This window comes from Pleurodeles waltl, chromosome 6 (genome assembly GCF_031143425.1).
Source record: "Pleurodeles waltl isolate 20211129_DDA chromosome 6, aPleWal1.hap1.20221129, whole genome shotgun sequence".
Taxonomy (NCBI): domain Eukaryota; kingdom Metazoa; phylum Chordata; class Amphibia; order Caudata; family Salamandridae; genus Pleurodeles; species Pleurodeles waltl.
Genome location: NC_090445.1, coordinates 374377319 through 374389553, shown reverse-complemented (window position 1 = coordinate 374389553; position 12235 = coordinate 374377319). Strand labels below are relative to the sequence as shown.

Sequence of the window (12235 nt, the reverse complement as noted above, 5' to 3'; positions counted from 1 at the left end):
GGGAAGGTCCTTTTGCTAGTATAAGTTACAGTTTAGCAAAAACAACAAGTGATGGACGGAATGCTGAACATTGTCAAACACTCACCCCCAGTCATAGATCTGGGTTTAATCCATCGTTCTTTTGCTCACCATGCCACCCCAGTTTGGACCCAGATACATCTCTCTGTGATTGATATGGTGAATTCAAGAGATCAAGAAAGGTTGCACTTGCGGCTTGACCCGGTCCACATTTAGTGTGGTATACTTGATGAGGATCTATCGCAACATATCATTTGAATCTTCCATTTGAGGTTGATTGACCTACCTCACAGAGGTTGAATACCCACTTTACAGAATGTTGACACTGAAGCTTATTTGTACACATCCATAGCTTATGACCCCACAACGCATGACTATGGAAGCTACATCTTGCTTGTATGATGTTATAGTGCAGTGCTCTCATGTTGCCCATTAGAAGTTGAATATGATGGACCTGCACTGCGAGGAGATGGGCAACTACAGCTAACGAGATGCCCATCCATTGAAGGTATTTATATGCATATTTTACTCCTCGAGGCCTCTCACAAAAAAAAAAAAAGGTTATTGAGGTGATCTTCCTGTCTAGGCAGGAATTAACAGTCACAACTGTAACTTCTGGCCAATATGATCAGAAGGCTTGCACAAAATGGCGTAGGAAGCCTGTACGATGAGTTGAGTAACAAAACACAGTCTTACTTTGGGTTCAGTTAGCAGTTTACAGCTCTGGGCCTTAGTGCCACTACTACTACCTGCTGCATTAATGATTGTTATGCCCGTGGTTGCAAATAAGCTCATTCAAGAGGTTCTGTGTGCCTAGCCTTTAAAGGCGTTTGTTGCATTTCATGCACAGAATCAATGACACTGTCTACTAAACTGGTTTCATCGATCTGAGATACCATTGAAGAGATTTAATTATGACTCTCGCTTGAGGAGCAAGAAACATACAAAACACCACCATCTCCAGAAGTAGTAAGAAGCTTGCATTTGAGTGAAGCAGTGGAACCGTGTTTCTGAGGCTCATAATCCTCTCCTTTGGTGAAAAGGCTTTAGACAGTGGCACAATCCGATCTGTACCATTTTCCAGGCTCATAATATTAGTAGGGCTATCAAAACGACGCAAGCTGCTCATTCCCAGTTGGTGGGGGATGGAGGGGGCAATGCCAAAGTACAAATGAATGTTGCACAGATATCTAAGTGATGTAAATTGACTATACTTGTAATACTTTGTATGTGGTTGGGTAGAGGCTGACCTGTGTGCTAGGGCTGGAGCCAAAACAATGACAAAGTTATTGTTGAGAGACTTTATTCCACAGATTTGCCACAGACCTCAGTATCAACACAGCTAGAGAAACCTATTTCCATAACCAGATCCTGAGAAAGATTTGTAAAGCCCTCCAAACTGAGCCAAACTTTCACTGCCCTTACCATCCGCTATTCGCAGGGATGGTGGAGAGGCAATAAGAGGTGCTCAAAAACTAAATACAAAATATTTGTGGGGAGACTGTTCTTAAGTGGCCCGACAGCATTACTCCTAGCTTTAATGAGTATACTATCAGCTAGGAACAGAAAGACTCAGCTAAGACCATAAGACGTATTCATATATAGGCCAATGGGTCTTTCAACTTTGATACTAGTACTCCCCTCACAATTGCATATACATTTGGTTCACAATATTACTGTTTAGCTTTAATCAAATGTGTTAAAGATTTCTACTTGCAGGTACTACAGGCCTTACTAAAAGCAATTTATAGAATTAATTTAAATAATTTGAATTATTCGTTAAAAAAAAAACTGAAAGTTACATTTATTTTTAGACTAAAAGTTATTACAAATTTTAGAATACCAATTTTAATTTATTTTGTTAACATTTGATTAAATGCGTATATATAACAAGTTGAAATAAGTTATTTTTTAACATTACTTCCCATGAGGTGTTATTTAAAGTCCCTACCTCCATTCTTTTTTTTATTGGAGGGTGTTGCAGTAACAGTGGTTGGGCATTCTTGGTGCTAGACATTCCTAAGGTCTGTGCTGCAGTACATTTACTACAGTTTTGGACCGTTTGTTGTTGTAGTAACTTCAGAAGCTCAGTTTGTGAATAGCAATGGACTCACTTAACCTCTTCACCCTCCTCCCTAAACCCCTCTCATTTAATAATAAAAATACTCCAATTCCCAGCCGCCACGCTACCCCATGTCCATCCCAGATCTATTACTAAAATGCAGGCAGACATGTGCGGAGATCTCTGCAGTCGGGCGTAGAACTATGCAACTAAAAAATTGAAAAGGGAGACACCGCCACATGTAGGTTTGTAAATACAATTTTGTAGTACTACAAAATACAGTTTGTGAATAGGCCTCTTAATTTTTTTGAGCAAATGACAGATCCCTAATTCTCGTGTTATAAAATAGATTGGTAGATGCAGAAAAATGTAATTTTAAGACTAGTTGAAAATATGTGAGTACCCTATGTATGTATTGTAATTTTTTTTGTATTTAATGGAATTGTTATATATTTATACCCGGATATCAGCTTGTCCATACAAAGTAAGTACTCTACTAGATTTAGCCTAAAAATGTACATGTACTAGGTGATGTGTGGGAGACGCGAGGTGGTGGGCTACACAAGATGCACCAGCTTAGGAATAGCAAAGTAAAGACATACTTTATTTACCAGCACTCCTTCCTTTAACAAAATATTTATCTGCTGCCACGGTAGGAGGGAGATTAAAAGTGCACGCTGACATGCAGGTTTACATATTGAGTTGCTCTCACCATACAGAGTGACTAAGTTGGGTATTAGCAAGAGTGAAAGGGGCATTGGAGACTACTGATACCCACAGGGTAAGTTGGAGCATGCTGGGAAAATTGGGAGGAGTGATGCGAGATGGAAGGGGGGTAGCAAATTGACTAATTTTGGGACTCTGTACCTCAGGCCCCAAGACACTGAGCAAATATATAGGCAATTCACCTCACAAACAGCAGACAACACCTTATGGGAGTCAAGAGGGCAGTCGACTAGACAAAGACTAATGGGATGCACCACAGCCTTTAATACACTCTTCACCCTCATGCACCACACACAATTAGAATTTGCCAAAGGTCTGCTACCATGTGATCTGGTTTAGAGTGCAATTTTTGCCAAGGGGTAGAAAGCTGGCATTTTGTGTGCTATACCCTGTAAGGGGTCCAGGGATTCCCCAGTGATCGGACAGGGCTTGCTATGCAATCCCAAAGTGCTCTATTTCAGAGAAGTGTATTTGCACAGCCTTAGGCTTAACAGAGATAAGTGCAAGACATCTACAATTACACACAATAGTTAATAAATGAGACACACGACTCAAGAAGGAGATCCACACCAGTTTATTTAAAAAAGCTAGTATTTTTATGTTTAGGCATGAAAGAAAAATCGTTCAAGTAAGTACATTTTTAAATAGGAATTCTTTTTATTTTAAAAAGTGGACACAGTGCAATTTCTGAGTTCTGCAATGTTATCATGTAGGAGGAAAAACAGGTTTTGCATTCAGGTACTGTTTGATGACTTACAAGAGCAATCTACTTAAGGTGAGTATTGGGCAAGGGTCAGGACCACACCAACAGGTCACTCCGGGCAGCACTGGGGCGGCCGGGTGCCGAGGTGTAGTGGCGCTTGGGTGCCCAGTGTAGTTCAATTGAGATCTGTCTCTGTGGAAAAAAAACTTCAGGATCTGGCTAGGAAGCCAGTCGAGATCACCCAACAGGTGGGTTACAATGTGCGGTGCACCTTTGCTCCTGTTCTCCACGGTCAGGAGTGATGGGTGCAGCGGTGTCCTTGAGTGTCAAGTTTGCATCCAGGAGCACTCACGGTTGATGGGTGCTGAGGTCTAAGGCTGCAAGTACCGTCAGGGAGGCCAGAAGGGGGTGAAACTACAGTGGATTCGAGCTCAAGAGAGCTGGGGACTTCGTTGACACTAGGGGCTCACTTCAACTCGGGACAAAGGCGACGAGTGCAGTGGTTGTTTTAGGCATCTGGTTTCTCTCATCACAGAAGCCATAGAGAGGAGGCTTGCATGTAGAGGCTGCAGGCGACTTTGGATAGTCCAGGAGGGGTGAAACCATGATGGACTCGGACTCTGGGGAGTTGCGGAACCTTGTTGGCACCAGTGGTCCACTTCACCTCAGGTCAGGGAGGCAGGGGTGCAGTGGTGACTTCAGGTGTTGGCTTTTGGTAGTTCCAGAGACTTTAGAGTCCCTTTAGAGGTTTTTGGAGAACAGGTCTATTTTTCATGGGAAATCTTCAGTCTTTATTGAAGGCAGGCAGTCCTCCCGGGTTTCTGAAGCCATAGCTGCAGGACAAGTCGACTTTTGGTGCAGATTTCATTGAGGGAGGTTGACAGGCTGGTGGGGTTGGTACTAGGTCAGCTGCTTCTTTTCTCTTCTGTTATTGCGGCTCTTCGGTGTCCTTTGTCGTCTTAGGTCATCAGGATCTGCTTCTCTGGTGCCAGGAGCTCTCCTAAATACTGAATTTAGGGGTGTTCAGGGTGTGTAGGGTAGTAGCCAATGGGCTACTGACCCTGGGGTCGCTATGCCCTTAATAGGAAAACTTCCTGTGGAAATGGGCATAACTCTGTACCACAATTCCTTAGGTATGCTATCACCAAGATGACTACTTATGAAAAATTGTGTCCAGCTCGCAGTAGCCTACCTTAGGAGTGGTACTAGCCTGGGGGAGGCATGCCTACCCGACGATCTAATTTTCCTGCCCGTCCAAGTGGATCTGGACAGTGGGTGGTGTCTTCCACTCCTGTGATGGAGCCAGATTCACAATTCAAAGGCAGCAGCCTTTTGAGGCGTTGCTACCTTAGGAAGGCTAATCAACAGGCCATCCTGTGGGAGAGGGGGTTACACCCTCTTCCCAAACAGGCTTTGTTCGGGACCTCCTGAGAGCAGAGGGCTCTCACCCTAAGGGTTCAGAACGGTGCCTCGGTGGCAGGCTGGCAGAAACTGGTCAGTGAACACACCAGAGGCTGGTAGGGTTTCAGTGGGCACCTCTAAGGTGCCCACTGGGTGCATGTATTGGTAAATCCACACTGGCATCACTGTAGGCTCACAAATATGAGATGTTTGATACCAAACATCCCTATCTTCAGGGAAGCCACAGGATGTGTGTCATGTCATGTTTTCACTTTTGTCTGCACTAAGACATGCTGCCTGCAATGGCAACCTGTCATGGGCTTGGTGAAGTGTAACTTAGGGTGGCACAATTCATGCTGCAGCCATTAAGGACCCTCTTTAGTACCCCAGACCCTAGGTACCATAGGTACCATTTACTAGGGACTTCCAAAGGGTGCTAAAGATTTTGCCAATTGAGGAAACTATGCAGTTTTGGGAAAGAAATCTGGCACTGGAGACCTGTTCAGCAGGAACCCCGTGCACTTTCAATCAAAATCATGTCTGGTACCAGGCACAATATGGGGGGTAATCATGTCACAAAGAGGCACTTACCTACCCGAAGGTAAAAGGTCACCTAGGCTTCAGATGGGTGAATGGCTTGATTCACAACATGCCACCATTGAGAATAAACTGCCATGGAAACTTTTGCTTGTCTTGGAAGTACCAATTGGTATTAAGTTTGGGCAGTGGGTCATTCTCACTGCCAAGCTGGTGGAATGACTACAGCATGCGTTTCACTTGCACTTTGGGAACAGCACCCACATGAGTAAATTATCTTTGCACATGAGCATACTTGTGGCCAGATGTATTATCTTTTGAAGGACAGGGGAGAATCTGACCAAAATGCGTGTTGTTTGCAAAGCCAGCTGGCTAAGGCCAAAAAAATCCAGCAAATATTTTTTTAGATAATTAGATTTCCAGTCTTGATGAAACAGGATTGTTCTTTATCTTTGCTGAAGAGGTTTGCACTCCCAGGCTTTCAGATGAAGGTTAAGTATAGAGAAACGAAGGGACTATAAGTGTGATCTGTCTTTAAAATGCCAGAACTGACTGCAGACATTCTTATGCAACTTGAACTGGATCTCTGAGAACCTCATTGAAAGGTAGTAAGGTTTAGGATGTTTATTTAGAAAAAGCTTCTTCGTGAGACGCATCAACCACCTTTGTCCTTTGGAGAGTCTTGAATACAAGGTGACATTAAGGAGTACATTTTCTGCCTTCAATTTATTTTCTAAGGCTTAGTAAACCCCAAGGAATTTTAGTCTGAACCAAATAAGCCACTGACTTGTCATTATTGTTCAAGTCGGCACCTTGTTATACCACTACTTCATGTCTAAATAAAGGCCACTAAGGCTGTAACCCATGGTTTCAACACAGTGTGTCCTCCAGTCAAAGACGTCCAACCCTCCTTGGGTCCGAGATGCAGCAGGACCCTGACCCAGGACAGAAGCTGTTGGGATGTGTAGAATGGACTGAAGTCTTCTGAGCTTTGCATAGGATCATTTGGGAGGCATGACAAGAGGCTGGTGCTAAGTTAAAAAAAATACCTTGAAGCAGCAGACTGGTTCCACCTGCACCGCACTGTATTTGAAATAGAACAAAGACTATAAGGTTAGAATTCGGTTGGAGCTTTTCCAAGGACAGCAAGAGAGTCAGTTGAATGATTTGGCACTTCTACGTGGGTCTTCTCATCAACCATCAGTGATGATAGAAGATAAATATATTTGCCTGCTGTGAGTGCTACTTATAGGAAAGTACCCTCTTGCCTGGCATGTTACCCCCATATTTCAATGTATATATGTTGTTTTAGTCTATGTGTCACTGGGACCCTGCCAGGCAGGGCCCCAGTGCTCATAAGTGTGCCCTGTATGTGTTCCCTGTGTGATGCCTAACTGTCTCACTGAGGCTCTGCTAACCAGAACCTCAGTGGTTATGCTCTCTCTGCTTTCCAAATTTGTCACTAACAGGCTAGTGACTAAATTTACCAATTCACATTGGCATACTGGTACACCCATATAATTCCCTAGTATATGGTACGGGGGTACCCAGGGTATTGGGGTTCCAGGAGATTCCTATGGGCTGCAGCATTTCTTTTGCCACCCATAAGGAGCTCTGACAATTCTTACACAGGCCTGCCAGTGCAGCCTGAGTGAAATAACATCCACGTTATTTCACAGCCATTTACCACTGCACTTAAGTAACTTATAAGTCACCTATATGTCTAACCTTCACATAGTGAAGGTTGGGTGCAAAGTTACTTCGTGTGTGAGCACCCTGGCACTAGCCAAGGTGCCCCCACATCGTTCAGGGCAAATTCCCCGGACTTTGTGGGTGCGGGGACACCATTACACATGTGCACTGTACATAGGTCACTACCATTCTGGCATTGGGGGGACAATTCCATGATCCCCCGGGACTCTAGCACAGAACCCGGGTACTGCCAAACTGCCTTTCCGGGGTCTCCACTGCAGTTGCTGCCAACCCCTCAGACAGGTTTCTGCCCTCCTGGGGTCCATGCAGCCCTGGCCCAGGAAGGCAGAACAAAGGACTTCCTCTGAGATAGGGTGTAACACCCTCTCCCTTTGGAAATAGGTGTGAGGGCTGGGGAGGAGTAGCCTCCCCCAGCCTCTGGAAATGCTTTGATGGGCACAGATGATGCCCATCTCTGCATAAGCCAGTCTACACCGGTTCAGGGATCCCCCAGCCCTGCTCTGGCGCGAAACTGGACAAATGAAAGGGGAGTGACCACTCCCCTGACCTGCACCTCCCAGGTGAGGTGCCCAGAGCTCCTCTAGTGTGTCCCAGACCTCTGCCATCTTGGAAACAGAGGTCTCTGTGGCACACTGGACTGCTCTGAGTGGCCAGTGCCAGCAGGTGACGTCAGAGGCTCCTTCTGATAGGCTCTTACCTCTCTTGGTAGCCAATCCTCCTTCCTAGGTAGACAAACCTCCTTTTCTGGCTATTTAGGGTCTCTGCTTTGGGGATCTCACCAGATAACGAATGCAAGAGCTCATCAGAGTTCCTCTGCATCTCCCTCTTCACCTTCTGCCAAAGGATCGACCGCTGACTGCTCAGGACGCCTGCAAAACTGCAACAAAGTAGCAAGACGACTACTAGCAACCTTGTATCACTTCATCCTGCCGGCTTTCTCGACTGTTTCCAGGTGGTGCATGCTCTGGGGGTAGCCTGCCTCCTCTCTGCACCAGTAGCTCTGAAGAAATCTCCCGTGGGTCGACGGAATCTTCCCCCTGCAACCGCAGGCACCAAAAGACTGCATCGATGGTCCTCTGGGTCCCCTCTCAGCACGACGAGCGTGGTCCCTGGAACTCAGCAACTCTGCCCAAGTGACTCCCACAGTCCAGTGACTCTTCAGTCCAAGTTTGGTGGAGGTAAGTCCTTGCCTCCCCACGGTAGACTGCATTGCTGGGTACCGCATGATTTGCAGCTGCTCCGGCTTCTGTGCACTCTTCCAGGATTTCCTTTGTGCACAGCCAAGCCTTGGTCCCGACACTCTAACCTGCAGTGCACAACCTTCTGAGTTGTCCTCCGGTGTCGTGGGACTCCCTTTTGTGACTTCGCGTGGACTCCGGTTCACTCTTCTTCCAAGTGCCTGTTCGGGTACTTCAGCGGATGCTGCCTGCTTCTGTGAGAGCTCCCTGACTTGCTGGGCGCCCCCTCTGTCTCCTCCTCCAAGTGGCCACATCCTGGTCCCTCCTGGGCCACAGCAGCACCCAAAAACCTCTACCGCGACCCTTGCAGCTAGCAAGGCTTGTTTGCGGTGTTTCTGCGTGGGAACACCTCTGCAAGCTTCATCGCAACGTGGGACATCCATCCTCCAAAGGAGAAGTTCCTAGCTCTCTTCTTTCTTGCAGAACTCCAAGCTTCTTCCAACAGGTGGCAGCTTCCTGTACCCTCAGCTGGCATTTCCTGGGCTCCTGCCCACTCTCGATACTGTCGTGACTATTGGACTTGGTCCCCTTGTCTTACAGGTACTCAGGTCCGGAAATCCACTGTTGTTGCATTGCTGGTGTTTGTTCTTCCTGCAGAATCCCCCTATCACGACTTCTGTGCTCTCTGAGGGTAGTAGGTGCACTTTACACCTACCTTTCAGGGTCTTGGGGCGGGCTATTTTTCTAACTCTCACTGTTTTCTTACAGTCCCAGTGACCCTCTACAAGCTCACATAGGTTTGGGGTCCATTCGTGGTTCGCATTCCACTTTTGAAGTATATGGTTTGTGTTGCCCCATACCTATGTGCTCCTATTGCAATCTACTGTAATTTTACATTGCTTGCATTACTTTTCTTGCTATTACCTGCATAATTTTGGTTTGTGTACATATATCTTGTGTATATATCTTATCCTCATACTGAGGGCACTCACTGAGATACTTTTGGCATATTGTCATGAAAATAAAGTACCTTTAATTTTAGTACTTCTGTGTATTGTGTTTTCCTATGATATTGTGCATATGGCACCAGTGGTATAGTAGGAGCTTTACATGTCTCCTAGTTCAGCCTAAGCTGCTTTGCCATAGCTACCTTTTATCAGCCTAAGCTGCTAGAAACACCTCTTCTACACTAATAAGGGATAACTGGACCTGGCACAAGGTGTAAGTACCTCTGGTACCCACTACAAGCCAGGCCAGCCTCCTACACAACTCACTTGCCAGAGCCATAATGGAGTCTCCTAAAAATAATATTGAGTTTGGTGAGATGTCTGGAGATAGTGTCACAAACTCTAGTATGGTGAAAATTTAAAAACAATTTGGCCTCACTCTCAATTATTGTTTCAATAAAATACAAGCAAAAACAAGGAACTGGCATAATGGGTGCAAGAGACACATTTATGTAACTTTTGCGAGTGATGTTCATGAGTAGGGTTGGCACCACGTGCTGCCTGTGGTATAAATTGCTTTCAAATTCCCAGATCCAATCTGATGCCTATTGACACTTATAAAATGAAGAATTTACAGAAACCTAGATTAGAAGTAATAATCCATTAAACTAATTTAAAACAGCATGTCTTGGAGGAATAATCAAACGAAGAAGGTCATCCTAGTTTAAGACAAGAGGCATCTTTGGGGCCATAAAAGCAGTAAACTGTAAACAGTTTTTGAAATCACCTTAGCCTTGCCATCTAGAGATATAAGAGAAAGGAGTATTAGGCCACAATGGTAACTTCAGGATTCTAATCTGTGGCCAGAGACGGGTAGACAGTTTACAGGAATAGGTCACAGATTCAGGCGTTTGGGGTTCAGGTTTTCTTCTTCCTAGGAACCCAAAATGGCAGAAGGAAAATTGTATTTATCCTCTAAACGTCTGTACATAGGGTATAGTGCTGCAGATTCAAATGCTCTGCATTAGATGGCGCGGGTATGCAGAGCAAGTGTATCTACATCTACACATGCTACGAACATATTTTAAGAAAACATTATGCCAAAAACAGAGCCTTTGTTGTGATTGGTCTGGGGTTGCTGCCTCCTGCATCTTTAGTGACTTGGAGAACGCACTGCCAAAGCTAAGACCACTTCTCTGAGTACCTCCTGTCTGACCAAACAACAGCCAATTGGAGTAAACACTGCCTGTTCTGAAAATAGATCAAGACATCTTAAGTTCAAATTCCGAATAACAATGGAATGGCCCACCTATGGGGCCAAAGCTCCTTTCCAGTCCCTAATGAGGATTTTAATGTTTGCAAAGAGTGTGGACTAGCAAGGAGGGCTTCGAAGAGGACAGCTGGGGGTTGGGGTGAGTGATGGGTAGAAGTAGTGTGCAGTCCTGACACCCAGCAGAATAGCTCAATGAAGTAAGGAGCCAGCTCAGGTACTACATGTGTTGGGTCTAATTACTAATTAGCCAGAATACAATGGTTCTCGTTAACGTAACAATGCAGCCAGTAAATTCACTGTGTGCATACAATGCCATCATTAATATTACAACATACCACCAACACTTTCAGAAGAAGTAATTTATATTCAAATTATCATGTAACATTATCTAATAAGCATCACAGTATAAGCATGAAGTTTGTCCCCAGTGAAAACAAACCACAACCAACCTGTGGTCAAAATGATGCAAATCCTTGTGAGTTTCTTTGCAACAAACAACTTTGTGTGAATTATACTGATCCAACAGATAAGAATAGTTTATTTGTTGTTGAGTAGTTAACAGGCCTCGACCCTAAACTAGGGAAAAGCCCTGTCACTTTCTTCTCCACTTCTTAGTAAAAATGTTTGTGGTATGTTGTGATTTCACTTCTGGTATTGAAAACATACACTGGCTATTTGAAAGCGTCTATGAATTAAATCTATGAGAAACACTGTTCTCTTTTAAACTGTCAATTGCTCAGGTTATCACGGGTTTAAGGGCTGCTCTTGATACACATATATTGTAGTTCTAACTACAAGGGAATGGTTCCCAGCCCGAGCACTGAATCCTTGTAACATCTCCGCAGATACCAAGGCGATTGGACCTCAGTTTATCCCAAAAAAGATATCTTATAATTATTGTGATTTTCACAAATTCTTAATATTCTGAGATTCTCTGTGCCAATAGGTTTCTAGCTACAACTAGCCTGCATTTACTGGGTAAGGTAACATGTTATTTACCTCCTTGCTGCATAGTATGTCAGCAGAGTCGGTGCCCTATGTTGCCGGTTCTCTTCTTTATGGTATACATGCACAGCAGTGTTGGCCACTGAGCCTGGAGAGAGGTCAGCTTATCACACAGGGGGATGGCAATAGTGTTACTCACCCACTCTGAGTTTGAAGTTGTTGAACGAGTGTTTATTGATGATGTCCAGTTTGCCGATGAGTGCAATGGCAAACTCTACCATGATGCCGATGTGGCTGAATATCCGCTCGCCGTCCTGTGACCGGAAGTAAAAGCGGACAGTCGAAGGGAAAGAGAGGTCGAGACAAATGAGTGGGGTAAAAATTGAAAACATGTTATTTGGTTACACAAAATCAAAAAGGCAAACTACTCTACTTCCCCATGTGCAGACATTAATTAGGCAGGACTCACCTCTCGGGGCCTCTAACATGGCTCTGATTAACCCATAAACCGAACCAACCAATGCTATCTGTTCTTTACCTGGATGCGCACCCTAGAATCCACTTGAAAAACCAAGGATGGAGTAAGTGATCTCAGGTACAAATTAGCTACCACCAATTCCGTTAGGTTTGACTAGTAGAAAGCTGGTTGTGCTGGAGTCTTCCTAGCAGAGGTATGGACTGTGCCAGCCCTTAGCTGAAGAGGTTCTTTTACTATGTTACAGTATTTTGATT

General features: G+C 44.8%; 1 protein-coding gene across 1 annotated transcript in view; it reads right to left on the bottom strand.

Annotated features, from left to right (window-relative positions):
* Positions 1-12235, bottom strand: part of ADCY4 (adenylate cyclase 4) — a 178555-nt gene that overhangs the window by 5231 nt on the left and 161089 nt on the right. The window contains exon 24 of the mRNA XM_069238292.1: positions 11703-11817. Within this exon, the coding sequence (XP_069094393.1) occupies positions 11703-11817 (115 nt within the window). The remainder of the gene's footprint in view (positions 1-11702; positions 11818-12235) is intronic.